Consider the following 15,407-nt stretch of genomic DNA (forward strand, 5'->3'; position numbering starts at 1 on the left):
CCGGTTTTTCCTTAAATTTGTCACCCGTCTGTATGTAAAGCTGACCAGGGGGCACAATCATGAAATCAGAGAATTTAAAATTCAAATAAAGATATAGAATATCACCAGACATATCCTCAAACTTTGGGTTAAGCTGGAAAAGTAGCAAGGCTCCTGTAAACCAAAATATCCATATCCAAAATATACCAAAATTCTTTGAAAGACACAATCTACTGTAGATAAACTTTTGATCCTGTGTTATGAATTTAAATACAACTTTGTTTTAATACAAATTGTATTCCTGTTTGCAGTGTCCACAGCTATCCATCGCCTTCCATCTCACCCACCTTGCCTGACAATTTGGTGGACACCATCCTGACTCACGCCTTCAAAGCCTGGAGTGACGTGGCCCCCTTGAGTTTCCGTCGGCTGCCGAGTGACAACAGCGGGGCTGCAGCTGGAGGGGACATCAGAGTGTCTTTTTCCCGCTTGCTGCATGACGATGGGTACCCTTTTGACGGGCAGGGTGGCACCCTGGCCCACGCCTTTTTCCCTGGGAGGGATGAGGTGTCGGGTGACACACACTTTGATGATGATGAGATATGGAGCTATGGAGGTATTTACTGATTGAAATCATGGTGGATAGATGATGGCTGGAGAGTGATCTGTAGTAATCAAAAAAGAAAACAGTCCTCATCTAATGAACTGGTTTTAAAAGTCAGAAAAGCAGAAAATACATCTGCATATTGAGTACCATTAAAACCCCAATTTAGTTGTTTATGTGGCCCAGTAACACTTTTACTTCACATTTCCTCAGGTGACAGCGGAAGCACAGACTTGTTCACAGTCGCAGTGCACGAGTTCGGCCATGCGCTGGGCCTGGGCCATTCTTCCTCTGACCCATCCATCATGAGGCCGTACTACCAGGGTCCTGTGGAAGACATTCCCCAATTCAAGCTGGCCCAGGACGACAGACAGGCCATCCAGCAGCTTTACGGTCAGTGACCAGTCGAACTAACTGCATTTTGAATCATAGAGTACATCTCAAACTGATGTCTATGACATTTATTAGATCCAACTTATAGTATGTGTTGTATGTTTTTAATGTCTGTCTTAAAGATTGAAACATGAAACTTGAGGAACAGGAGGGCAACCATAAACTGTTCTTTGGGACTTAAAATGGCTTACTGGATATTTTGGCGGCCGTCCATTACATTGCAGTGGTTTTATTCTGGTAAATTACATCACTGACATGAAACCTCCCACAAGGAACATATTAAAATGGGCAAGTAGACTTGCAAGTTTATGAAATGCAGGGAAACAAGACAAAGAGTCTACAGCCATGCTAGCGGCCCTGTAAGGCTGTACTTCTAGTAGACACAGTGGTGCTTTGAGCTAAATGCTAACAGTGACTATACTAACATGCTGATGTTTAGCAGGTAATATTTACCAGGTTTACAATGCTCTACAATGTTTACTGTGCTCTAGTAGCATGCTAACATTTCTTAACTTGAACATAGTTTTGCAGGACTTAAGTCATGCAACAAAGTAATGAACAAAGTCAAATTTTGACTTGAAAAGTCAGGGGACCACCAAAGTCTGTAGGTTTCATCTTCTAGGGAACATGAATGTATGGAACCAAATTTCATGGCAATCCATCCAGTCGTTGTTGAGATATTTTAGTCTGGATCAATGTGGTGGACTGGCAGACGGAGCGACAGACCGACATTGAAATCCCCGGTCCCAGAAATCTCCTTGAATCATTTTTTACCAGTTTATCCTGTCCAGAATTCTCATATTACTTGATTAATTGAGCTATAAAATAAAATAGTAACTGTTCATTTTAACTGCTAGTGATTTATGATAGGCCCTGACCCTGTAATATCCTCAAAAATGGAGAAGTCGTGGCCATAAACTAGTAGGAAATGTTTCTGATTGTTTGGTTGGTTTATGTGATGAGCTTATTTAATAAGTTAAAAAAAAAAATCTTTATTTTCCATTGCAAGTGTATTGTTTTATAGCTTAATAAAACATTCCACAAAGGATACAGATGTTCATAAAACCAAATGAAGAGGCAAAACCTGCTCTCTGATATGTATGTGAAAGTGCACTCATGCAACCGTGCAGCTTGCCTGTCTTAAAAAAGGAACATTGTGTGTTTGCATCCTGTGTGTCAAACTCCTCTGGCTACTGAGAAGAATGTGGGTTGCTTGCAAAATTTGTGCTGTCATCGGCTTTCACCACCTCTCCAACGTTATCTGCTGTCACCTTTCCGTTGCAGGTGCGAAGGACGGCGGGCCACCAGGTGGTGTTGATCCTGACCTCCCACGCCTGCCGAGTCCACCTCCGCCAAGACCAACAAAGGAGTAAGTTGAGCCAGAGCAAGCAGGGTGATAAAGGTACTGCACATCCATCTAGACAATACAAACTATCAATATCACATTGAGGCACTCAGTTTAGGATGGGCAAATGAGTGATGAGTAATTTAAGACCAGTGGATGCTGATAAAAGTCTTCTGATCGATCCTCACTGTGACAGTTTGGTCTTGTTGCACCCTCTGGTGAATCTCTATCATACTACATACTACGAAAATACAATTTCAACTAATTTTTGGCTAAACTTCTGCTGTCCCAGGTATGACCCCTCATTCCTCGAGCGCTGTCAGGGAGGTTTTGACGCAGTGGCCAATATCAGGGGAGAGGTCTTCTTTTTTAAAGGTAAGGAAAAACTATCTGGGATGCTCAAAACAGATCAATGTGGGAATCCTTAGACTCCAAAATAATTGTAATTGTCTGAATTGCTTAAAGATATTCAGAATTTGCTGGTATTTTATATGTGATCTATGGAGTGTACAGTCACACATGTTGGTGTCATGTTCACTGTCTTTTCCTGGAAAGGTGCTCACTTCTGGAGGACCAAGCAAGACGGGTCTTTGGTCTCCTTAAATCCGGCTCAGATCAAAAACTTCTGGATCGGCCTTCCTCCAGGAACAAACAAGATCGATGCTGTGTATGAGAGGAAGAGTGACAGTCGTATCATCTTCTTCATCGGTGAGAAGCAAAATCCTGTGCTTCTGCACGGCTGTGGTTTGAATCTAAGTTTGGCGATCACAGTTTTGAGTCTTGGTTCTTGGATGTTATTTTGAAGGCAGTGGATTTGAACACTAGAGTGTCATCGGACTAATAAAACCGTCAGCAGAAACACAGATAAAATTTGATTTGATTTGATTTGATTTGATTTGATTTGATTTGATTTGATTTGATTTGATTTGATTTGATTTGAACAGAAAGAATAAAAAATCCAGACCAAAAAACAAAGACTCAATCCAATAGGAGACATGATTGTATGAGGCCTCTTTAGTAAAAATAAATTAAATAAATCAAAATAAAGATCTACAATAAACAAGTTATTACTTTTTATACTTAACCTGTTAACCATCAGTTGTTCATGATAAAAATGAGTGAACATTACAAACTTCTATTTCAGTCTAACTTGCACAAGCAAATTATGAAATACTTTCTCTCTTACTTTCTTATGTCTGTCAGGATCTCAGTACTGGGTCTTCAAGGACACGGTGGCCATGAACGGTTACCCACAGCCCCTGTCTGAATGGGGAATGAGGACAAAGAGTGGGGTACCAGTGAACAGGGTGGATGGAGCCTTCATCTCGGCCCATAACGGCAAGACCTACCTGTTCAGCGGTGATGAGTTTTGGAGGTTCGACGAGAGCCGTAAAAATGAAAAGGTGACCCGACAGCTGGAGCCAGACTACCCACGGAACATCAGCCTCTGGGAAGGAGTACCCTCCCCCATAGATGACGTCATCAGCTGGAAAGGTAATATTGTTTTGTGGATAAATATGTGATAAGTTTCTGACACCATCACTAGATAAATAAACAAGGCCATAGAGAAGCTTATTTTAGGGTGATGACATTTTTCAACAGACACGCGCAAGCAGCTGAAAGGCATGAAAGCAACAGCAAACAACTGATCTATGTCAAGATAAGATGTTCAAACACCATAAGTCTACTATCTGGCTGGAATATTACCTTGCTATGCAGTCAACTTTAAAAACCATGAGCGTCCTGAGCAAATAGAGGACAAGTTCTATATTTGCACAGAAAATGGCCACATCAAATAAATATCAAATGATATCAAATGATATATATATATGTATATATATATATGTATATATATGTATATATGTGTGTATATATATGTATATATATGTATATATGTATATATGTGTGTGTATATGTATATATATATATATATATATATATATATATATATATATATATATATATATATGTGTGTGTGTGTGTATATATATATATATACATATATAGCATGCGACCCCAAGCGCCCCCCTTTACTCTCACTGCCAGAGGGGGGAGATAAAAGTCCTGCTCTCCAGCTTTAAAAGGGGCAATACCACAATGTAAGTATTATCAGCTAAATGTACTAGCAGTACCAAAACTAAAAGAACTCATTATACCTAATATCCCCTTCAGGGTGTTATATTGTTGTATTTATTATATTATTGTATTATTATTGATACATTAACATGCAGCAGCATTTTAATTTGGGGTTTAATCTACAGTGTATCATTTGTCATAAACTAATTAGATGTTTTGAATGAAATATAACTTGGAAGTTTTAACTATAACTGTCAGATCAAATGTAATGACGTAAAAAGTCCAATAGTTCCCTCTAGTGGAGTAATAAAGTAGAATGTACTTTTATAAACTAGAACATCTAATAATAAAATAATGAAATAATATAATAATAAAAAATAAATAAATAAATTGAATTGAATTGAATTTCTATTCTGGTAAATAAACAGGCTAATGTTTTATTCAATATGTGATGAAAAAGACAGAAGGATGAGAATAACACTGCTGCTGCTGCTCTTTAGGAGACACCTACTTCTTCAAGGACACACTGTACGTGAAGCTGAAGAACGGAGGACTGAACGTAGATCATGTTTCTCCTAAATCTACCGGTGAAGACTGGCTCGAATGTCCAGCTCCTCCAGTCAATCCTCGAACCCCAAAGGATTGCATCTGCGACATAAAGGGATCATCTCCATCTCCATTAAGGAGCAGCTGGCTTGTCCTGATCTCTTTTTTATTGGTAATCAATGAGTTTAATAGAAAATAGAAACCTGAGTTTGAGATTTGTCTGATGTCTGTTCAAACCAAGAGGGTGTTTTTGTACTTGTGCTCTCATTCCACTGGAGCATAATAAAGGTTCTTAACATCTGCATTTATCACAACCCAAAAGCTGGCTTCAAATTACATACTGGTGTTATGAAAAGCTAGGGTTAAATACTTCATATGTTACTGTAAATATGTTGCCTTATCAGAACATATTACTCACTGTCTTCCCTTCACCCTGCTAGAGTTACAGCCCTCCTTTTTCTAGAGTAAGTATTGGATTACAGGCAGCCTGTATAGGAGAATGTATGGAAATTCAACACTGAAATCCAGCACTCTGGCTACTCTCTCAAAATGAAGCCTTATACAACCACCTTACTGTATGTTTGGACAGTAAGTATCCCAACAGGCAACACAAACATACTAAAGTGCAATAGTCTGGCAATGCCTTTATCAAAGCTCATTTCTTAGAATTCAGAGATTTGTTTATGTACAAAACAGACTATGCTTAAAAAGTAAATAAAAACTGTAGACTAGCTCAGAAGGGCCAGGAGGTTTACTGTTGCCCCTTTTTTATATTTTTGAGTTTTATGCTGGTTGTTATATGTGTAAATACATTTTGAGAGGAAATAAGGACAATTTCAAAACATGGACATAGGAATGATCACAGTGTAAAAATACCCTTTTGTTTAATAATGAATGAAAAGTTCATGCTTGACAGTATTTTATACATTTGAGCTTTATTTTCCAAAGTTATAGTTCTTTTATACCAACTTTTAAACTGTTAAACATGACCATTTTATTTTTTATGTGATTATTCAAATTTGCTGGGGGCACGTTTTTAACTATTGGGTCCATCTGTCCACTGTAATGCTTTTGAAATGGAGCTGCTTTTTAAGTGGAGCTAAGCTTTGCAGATGTAATGCAGTTCGGTGACGATTCCTCCTACAGATCCATCTGCAGGGCAACTCGACATCGTCTCTAAAATAACCTTTGTTACCCTACTTCACTGTTACATAAATCATTCTTTGCTGTAAGTTAATGGAGTTTAGGGATTTTGATTGGCATGTCATATTTTTCTCAGGTCAGGCCAGAGGTAGTTAAGCAAGAAATCAACAAATAGATCAATTTCCAAGCCAATGCTAGAAAATATCATTAAAATGTCACAAATTAAAATCTTCATATTAGTTTCTTTTTTGTGTTGTATCTTTTGTTCTTGACTAACATCTTTAGTTTAGAAAATTATCTCTTGATCTCACCTCCTCCAGGCTGAAACTGTATTCTTGCTATGCACTTAAATGATGAATACTTGTGGCTCACATGATATGTGACGAGCACATGCTTGTCATTCTCCAGTAACGGTTCCCTATGTCTCAGCCTGGACAACTGATTTGTATGTTAATTAGGAACACCCCTCCTGGGCTTTGACATGCTTTTCTCAGTGACAACAAGTCTTTTATATAGTGGAAGTAAAGCACAATGATAAGAATGTCTGATTGTCGTTTAGCCAGATGAACCAGTGTGCATTTTTCCTCATTCTTGCTTCACATGTTGGTTCAGACTCCCTTCAGATATGACAACTGTCAACTCTGATAACTCAAAATCAAAATCAGATTACATGTAAAGCCTTTTAAATCACATGTAAAATTAAGTCCTTAGTAAATAAAGAAGACTGATGCACAGGTGCATACTCTACCTTGATTTATGCAAACCTCTCCAAAAGGCCTTCATCTTTTCTTTTTAACTTGGAACACTTCATTAATAATACATCTAGTTAACCATTGAATCTATAATTCATAGCACATTCAAGATATACAAGGAAGTTTGCACAGGAATATTTATTCAGTTCCTGAAGTGGAAAATGTTTCGGTACAGTGTAAATGGGACAGTTTATCTGTCAAGGTCAAACGATTGTGCTTGGCAAAAGCGCAATGAGGAACAATTGCATCCTGACAGGCATCAAGTCAAGTCAAGAAAATGCGAATTAGGTGCGTTTCCATCAACTGGTTTGAAGCGAATAAACTAGGCTACGCAACACATAGTTTCATCAGTAGATGGTGGTATAGGCTTAAATAATCTACCAGTAAACAGAGTAGATATAGGCCTTCAGGAATTTGTTTCAACTGGGCAAGTTGTCATTGTTCTTTCATGTCAGCTAGGATTGGCCATGCTTCATGCTATCTGGAGACATCGGAAGATGCCAAGAGCAGAAACAGCTGATCAGTCATGTGAGTTAAATGTTCGCTACATCATTATTTATTCAACAAATGTGTTTCCATAACCCATTTTGCACATAAACTCTTTTTCGACATTTCCAAAATCCACCGCAAGTGAGCATAAAAACATTTTTGTGAAATTGAGGAAGTTTTTTCGAATTTTGGCGTTTCCATTAAGCATTTTTAATGCAATACTTCAAAGGCACATAAAAATAGGTTATTGGAAACTACTGTTCTCTTTTGAACAAGGGTTGTATGAACAAATATCAAAATACATTTGAAAATACACATACAATTGTCTCATGTTTTTGTTTTTGTCAGCTTTGATTTTCCATAGCTTAACACTAACATGTCAAACCTAGAATGAGAGAAAGTCCAGAAAGTCAAGTTATTTTTAAAAACACTGATGAAAATGATGAACACACAAAGTATCAATACTGTGTCATTTGGGCGAGCAAACAATGAAAGTCTGAGCTCTTGTCACTGGTTTTATGTGGGCATGAGCCCTTTAGGAAAAGATGATGTCACATACCTAAATATCTGTGTACCAAGCAAGATTTAGCAACATTTTAATCAAAATTGATGAGTTGTATTGTATTGTTGTTACTTTTGTTACCAATCAAAACTGACAACGTCCACACAGTCCCATCAAGGGAGATGAGGTGAGTTTTTGAGTGTTGAACCATAAATACATAATACTTACAAACTTTTCCTTTATGGCTTTCATACATATGTTCTATTTTCCTAAAATTAAAAGCCTTACTTTACCTTATTTTATTTTTTAAGGAGCAAACAGGAATTGATGGTATTAAATGCAGGGGCGTCAAATTCATTACAGAAGTGTGGGGGCCAAAGGTTTCTGTGTGTGTGTGTGTGTGTGTCTCTCTCTCTCTCTCTCTCTCTCTCTCTCTCTCTCTCTCTCTCTCTCTCTCTCTCTCTCTCTCTCTCTCTCTCTCTCTCTCTCTCCAGGGTCCATGTTGAGTCAGGCTGAGTCGTCCCTGCCCAGCTACAGCTCCCTGTCAGTTTTCTCATCTGGAGTCCAGGTTGGACATTCATCATTCATCATTCATCAGCACCTTCCAAACTTTAGCAGAGCGGGTCATCGTCGCGGAGCAGAACCTGATTTTTAGCTCCTTTATCTCAAGGGTCTAAAAATATGATATTGATCATAACTATGTAAATGGATAACTGCAGATATTAATACTACTTCTACAACAGCAACTTCTAACATTAATAATAATTACACAATTTATTATTATTATTATTGAAATTCTTAATATTGTTGTTGTGCAAGTTGTCATCCAGATAACTAACATTAATAGTATTCACAATAACAAATGTCATGCTGTAATTTACATAATAATAATAATACATAAGTACATAACTGCAATAATAATAATTATGATAATAAAACAAGGTTACCTAAATGTAACTCAGAGAAGAAGAGTGAAAATATGTGAATTAAACAGTGATTTAAAAAAATGATGCTGATTTTCTTGAAGAAGCAAAAAAGCGACACAATCCATTTGATTGTCAACTCAAAGGCTTTTTGTTGGTAACTGAAATTAAACACCCCAAGACTCGCTAAATAGTTTTTGATGGGGTGAGGCCTTTCTGCTTCTTCAGGATTGCTTGTATGTTTTTAGGCAGAGCACCCAGTATCAGAAACTGGAGAAGCACCCTTGTTTTGTGACTATCTACAACACTGTCTTTTGTTTATCAAACAGATTTCTCAGCTGTCTTATCAGTTAGATCGGTCTTAGTGTTTAATCTACACTGTGGGCTGAATGCAAAAAATCTGCAGTGTCAATATAACCACTGAATGAGGGTGATTGATAAAGTAACTAAATCAATTTGAAAGCTAAATGATTTACAGGATTCTACACGAACTGGAGACACTTTTAGCAGAAGCAGCAGTTGAAAAGCTGCTTTATCAAGATCTGAAAAAAAGTTTAGGTCACCAGAAACACAGATATTTTTACTTTATGAGGGAAGAACACTCAGCACTTATCATCTGCATTGTTTCCATCCATTCCATTCCACCAAATTATTTCAAATTGTCTCAACAGCAGCATGAAAATATGCACATTTTTGTTTCTTGTGTTAGTTATTCCACATTAGCCACTACAAAGTAGCTGCTGGTCTTCCAGGGGTCCACACGAAAACAAATGTCATATGTACTTAATAACAACATAAAAGTATTAATGAAGCAAAAAATAAATAAATAAAAGATTTTAATTTTGCAAATGTAATAGAGAGAATATGGGCTGCTCATCGTCTTGCGGTGTCACACTGATACCACACCACACTGCTCTAGCACCTCCATGTGGTTAAACTGAAACCATGCTGACGATACCACACATCATGCTGCTTCTGGTGTTCAACATGGTGTACTGAGCATTATACAGTGATCATAATGACTGTATACAACTTCAGAAGAGTTTTTCTATGATAATAATGATAATATAGTATTTTATGTGTGTTACTAATCTACATCTTTCCTCTCCTTCGTTCCTCCACTCCACCTGTCCACCCTCAGTCTATTCCTCCACAGTCAGCCTCCTCCTACTCCTGCATGTTACCACCATCCCCCTCTGCCCCACGCAGCTTTGACTCATCAGCGTACTCCTCCCCTCATCTGCAGACTCCGTCCTCAGCCAACTCTAACACCGGTGAGTGTTTCTCTGGTAGATTGTGGGTTTGTGGTAAATTCAGCTGCAGACTGACTTAACTGACTCTGTCTTTCTTCTCCCAACCAGGGCTCATATCACCCGGCGTCTCAGTGCCGGTGCAGGTTCCAGGAAGTGAGCAGCAGAGCATGAGTCAGAACCTGGGTCAGTATTGGGCCAGATTACAGTGAACAACAGACAATTGCTGCCAGCCAGCATAACAAAAGAAGAAGGAAAACAAGGGGGCACATGGGTTTTAAGGAAGCACAGGACTGAGCTACGTATAGAGGGGCCTAGATAAATTGCAGACCCCGATATGCATTAAATGTTTACAAATTCAGTCAAGAGCAGCTTTGGTTGCATTTGACAGTACTCTAATCATACTGGTATTTGCTTAGTATTATCAGGTTTTTGTTTTTTTTCAGATAGCGTGTTTCAGATAGGGATAGGGCTGAGGTCATGATGAGAATTAGGATCAGTTTGAGATGTGTTTAGGATTAAAATAGAGTCAGGATTAGGATCAGGCTAAAGTCAGGGTTTAGGTTAGACTGCCTGTAGATGCAGTATGTTACACTGACCCTTCAACCTTTTGGCTTTTACTTAAAACAGTCTAAAAAGCATATGAATAAATCAGATTTTTTCAGTGTTAACAGGATTTCAAAAAGTGATACCAGACTTGATAGCTACCTTTTTGACTCACTTGTCTAAACCTCTAAAAATAAAAAGTTGTATTCATAATGGTGGCTTGGACTGCTTTGAAGTTTGGATTACAGACACATCCAAAGGTTTGCCCTGAAGTTATTACTTGCTCTCAGCTGATAAACCTGAACATGTCCCACTGTTTAAGTCCATCTAAAGGCAGCTTTATAAACTGTAGCCTTGAAGTTTTTACCACACATTAAATGATTCAATGGTACTAAGTAAATGCCAGCAAAATGTCTGTATTGTGAAGTGTAACCACAGTTTCTTGTTACTTGAGCAGCTCGATGATATTGTGATAGAAAGCTTGTTCCCTGAGCATAAGCTGTGTGAGGCTGTAAACTACTGTGAAGATTTTAGACTTGCTTATGGCAATCACTTTTACTAAAACCAAAAATTTACCATTAAAAAAAAGTGTAAATCCTGCCTATCCTGCCAGCAACATTACACTGAGACTGATACTGCATATTTTTGTACAGACATCTGTGTATGATGAAGATAACTGCGGAATATTGTCAGATGTTATTGGGGGGAAGAATGTAGCACGTCATGGACTCAAATCATCCTCAAAGCACAAATATCCTTTGTCAAAATACATCATTAAGGATGCACCATATCAGATCTGTCTGACACTATAGGCTAAACATACACATATTACAGATTTACAGGTATTTACCAAAAATTACAGTAAAGCAATTCAATATCATTTCTGTTTTAGATATACAAGGACTTCCTTTTTATCTGATATATCAAAAGACAAAAGCAATTCCATCTGAGACATCCTTTTTTGGGCTTAGTACTCATTATCAACCAAATCAGCAGTGATTTTGTACATCGTTAATGAAGGCCAGTGACAATCATGCATCATTACACACCAAACGAAAAGAGGCTGCCTGCAAGCACTTCAGATACTGACAATCAAAGCCGGAGGTACAGTAGAGGAAAAACTGTGAAATTATCGCAACACTGTCCATACAGTAGCAGCAGCGATATTATCAACTGTGCATGACCGAAATAAGCCGCCAGACAATCAGCTACTTAGAGAAATGAATCAAGTATTGTACAAAAACATTACTGTACTCTGCAGGGTTTGAACCTCTGCTCACTTTCCTCTGACTATTGGTTTTGTTGATGCATCTCAGTTTAATCTCATATGAAATGTCTTTCAACTCTTATTTATTTGTCTTTTCACTTGTTCACATAAGTCCTCTGTGTTGTTTCTGTTGTTGTGTGTGCTGTGTTAGTACTGTATAGCTACCAAGAGTCAACCCTTTTGTGAAGGCCTTGGATCCCTTTAATGAAAATAAAACTGTGTGTAATAAATATAAACTCAAAGGTCGTCATTTGTGATGTCATATTACATTTTACTCACCAACGTCAGTGTGGTTCGAGGTTAAAGAAAAGGAAGTGGCTATTGGTATGGATTCCTCCATGTCAATAGTCTGTTTATTGTTGGTACAGAATTAATACGCATGCACATTGGTATTGATTGATCACGTGATCAAATTCAAATTGTTTCAAAATGGAGGAACGTTTTTGCTTGCAGGCGATATGCCAATCCCTCCCATGGCTTGGGTTAAAATGGTTTAGGTACAAAAACCACTTGGTTAGGATTAGAGAAAGATCATGGTTTGGGTTAAAGCAGTAAAATCCCCGACATGACGGTCAAAATGTCCAGTAAAAAATATAATATATAATAAATAATAAACAATAAATGCCATTTAACAGCACTAAAATGCATAACGTGATGATAAAAAGTGTCCAGTTAGTGGTTTACAAGAGGTCTGTTGTTGTGTCGAAGTCTGTTCCCCCCTCGAATAATGTTCCCCTCCTGTTAAAATTGTGTTTACACACCAATAGAACAAATTACTATCGGCACAGAAAACCAGTCCGGACCAACAGCCTGTGTATTACTGGCACAGAGTCCTGTTCCATGTCAATACTCGTAGTCGTAGCTGGTGCCTAAAGAAAAAGGTTAATAATTCAACATAGATGATAGTATGAAAAAAATACTTACAAGGATGATGGTTACAGTATGTGATTTTACAAAACCATCACTGTTACACCAATAACATGCTTTTTATCCAATATGACAATCTGTGTGAAAAATGTTTGGTGTCAATTAAATTCCTTTTAAACTTCTTTAAAAAAAAAATCATCGTTATTGTCATGGTAACTGGGAAAGTATAATAACATAAAAAAACAGACAGGATTAGACATTTTAGCATCTTTCAGCTCATTGTTTTGGTTTTTCGTTCCTTAACTTGACTGTTTTGGTTCACTCTCAAAGTTCTCATCAGTATTGTTTTTAGCTGCAGAAAAAGCTCTGAAAAAAGGTTCAGTGTTTCTCATCTCTTGTCTAGTCAACTCAGATTTCATGGTTAGGTCCAGAGTTTATTAAACCCACTTTCTGGAGCAGGCCACAGATGTATGTGAGGGTCAGTGCGGAGGAGTACAACATTCAAACCAACACTCACACGCCTTTAAAAAGGACAGCAGCATAAATGGGGCATTCATCATAATCACCACAACTAAATGCTGAGCAGTTAATAGATGTATATGTTTTCAACTGGTGCAGCGTCATGAAGTGGACATGACGGAAACTGGCCAACCACTAGCAGGACAGCATTTTGTGCTAATGGCATGACTCACTGGGACCCTGGAGGATAGACAGGAATTAAAGATGGGAGAGGAGGAAGATGGGGAGGGATGGAGGGAGGGAGGGATGGAGGCAAGGAGGGAGAGGGAAAGATAATGCCAGTGATGCTTTGCAGAGAGGACACATACATAATGGATTCTATGATGCTATGTGAGATGCCAGTGCACTCCAGCTTAATGCAGCATCATCAATTTCCTTCAAATGTATTACAAGTAACACTGGCTAACTGGCTCTTGTTGAAAATGAGAACTAGCAAGCTATATTTTTTTCCACTGTTGCAATTTTTTTTTTTCATGATGACAAATATGGAAGTCCCAATATTAAAATGACAATACTGTAGGTGCCAAAAGTAAAATTAAATATAATTGAAATATCATTTTTTAGTTGAGTGCACTTTAAGAGTAACATTTTAAACTAATACTGCCATAATGATTATATGACTCAATGTGAAATGGATTTTTCTTTTTGTATATTGGCAGACAATCTGCAGCCTAATTTTAAACTGGATTTGAAAACTTGTATCTGTATTTGAGCTAATTTCTAAAGAAAATTAGATCCTCTGGATCTAAATCTGGATTTTACATCCAACTTGTTGAAATGCACCTGTCGGATAAAATATTTCACCAGCCGTGTTTCCATTCACAAGATCATTTTAAGTGAACTTTTGAAATGTCGCAAAAAGGAAAATGCGAATTAGGTGGTATAGGCTTAAATAATCTGCCAGTAAACAGAGTAGATATAGGCCTTCAGGAATTTGTTTCAACTGGGCAAGTTGTCATTGTTCTTTCATGTCAGCTAGTATTGGCCATGCTTCATGCTATCTGGAGACACCGAAAGATGCCAAGAGCAGAAACAGCTGATCAGTCATGTGAGTTAAATGTTCGCTACGTCATTATTTATTCAACAAATGTGTTTCCATAACCCATTTTGCACATAAACTCTTCTTCAACATTTCCAAAATCCACCTCAAGCGAGCATAAAAACATTTTTGCGAAATTGAGGAAGTTTTTTCGAATTTTGGCGTTTCCATTAAGTTTTTTTTAATGCGATATTTCAAAGGCACATAAATATAGGTTATTGGAAACTACTGTTCTCTTTTGAACAAGGGTTGTATGAACAAATGTCAAAATAAATTTGAAAATACACATACAATTGTCTCATGTTTTTAATTTTTATATTTTAATAGGATTCATTTTAATATTGTCAGCTCTGATTTTCCATAGCTTAACACTAACATGTCAAACCTAGAATGAGAGAAAGTCCAGAAAGTCAAAAGTTATTTTTAAAAACACTGATGAAAATGATGAACACACAAAGTATCAATACTGTGTCATTTGGGCGAGCAAACAATGAAAGTCAGAGTTAAAACCAAATACAATGTAAATATGTTCTGAGATAAAGTAACTATCACCCAAAGACAAAAACTACAAGGTCATGAACATGATTTTGTTGAAGCTTTACAAACATCTTAGAGCACTGCTTAAAGGCCTTTACATTAAATAATGTCAGTAAGATGGCATTATAGAGTGTTGTTGTGTGCTTCTCATGATGATTATGTAACACCTTGCTGTAGCAGCAGTGAGCAAAAACAAATGTATTTTGACTACAGCAGACCACAACCAAGATGCAACTTTGTTCCAACAGCAGAAACTAAAAATCCCTGTAGTGTGAAAAGTACTGAAAGACAGTGTGGGTGACGTCTTGAAAGTCTTCTTTTAGACTACCAGAAGAAAGCAGGACATTGTGGTTACAGAGCATAAATAGATGACCAACATAAAAATGAAATGAATCATGTGTTGCAGGGTAAGCAGAGGAACAGGTACAGACAACCCACATGGAAATGACCCCCATGTGGTCTGTGCCTAATATGTGTAAAGTTTGTGTTAAAGGCCCTGAAAATATATTTTCTCAAACAGTTTCTTCCTATGAGAGACGGGTTTCTACATAAACCTTACCTTTGATAGACATGTTGTGTACATGTCTATCAAAGGTACAACAATTCTGGCTATTTTACATGACAGGTTTT

At 37.5% G+C, this 15,407-nt stretch overlaps 2 protein-coding genes across 2 annotated transcripts in view; both read left to right on the top strand.

Annotated features, from left to right (window-relative positions):
• Positions 1-7,581, top strand: part of LOC137172200 (matrix metalloproteinase-25-like) — a 29,501-nt gene extending 21,920 nt beyond the window's left edge. Inside the window, exons 12-18 of the mRNA XM_067576497.1 lie at positions 291-595; positions 797-976; positions 2,261-2,345; positions 2,614-2,696; positions 2,877-3,029; positions 3,525-3,815; positions 4,898-7,581. Coding sequence (XP_067432598.1) covers positions 291-595; positions 797-976; positions 2,261-2,345; positions 2,614-2,696; positions 2,877-3,029; positions 3,525-3,815; positions 4,898-5,142 — 1,342 coding nt within the window. The 3' untranslated portion in view covers positions 5,143-7,581. The remainder of the gene's footprint in view (positions 1-290; positions 596-796; positions 977-2,260; positions 2,346-2,613; positions 2,697-2,876; positions 3,030-3,524; positions 3,816-4,897) is intronic.
• A 745-nt stretch (positions 7,582-8,326) lies between these two features.
• Positions 8,327-12,045, top strand: LOC137172246 (paired box protein Pax-6-like). The gene is made up of 3 exons (XM_067576555.1): positions 8,327-8,397; positions 9,894-10,026; positions 10,114-12,045. Exons 1-3 carry the CDS (start codon positions 8,329-8,331, stop codon positions 10,212-10,214), a joined length of 303 nt encoding a protein of 100 aa, XP_067432656.1. The 5' UTR covers positions 8,327-8,328; the 3' UTR covers positions 10,215-12,045.
• Positions 12,046-15,407: the final 3,362 nt, after the last annotated feature.

This window comes from Thunnus thynnus, chromosome 20, assembly GCF_963924715.1.
Source record: "Thunnus thynnus chromosome 20, fThuThy2.1, whole genome shotgun sequence".
Lineage (NCBI taxonomy): Eukaryota > Metazoa > Chordata > Actinopteri > Scombriformes > Scombridae > Thunnus > Thunnus thynnus.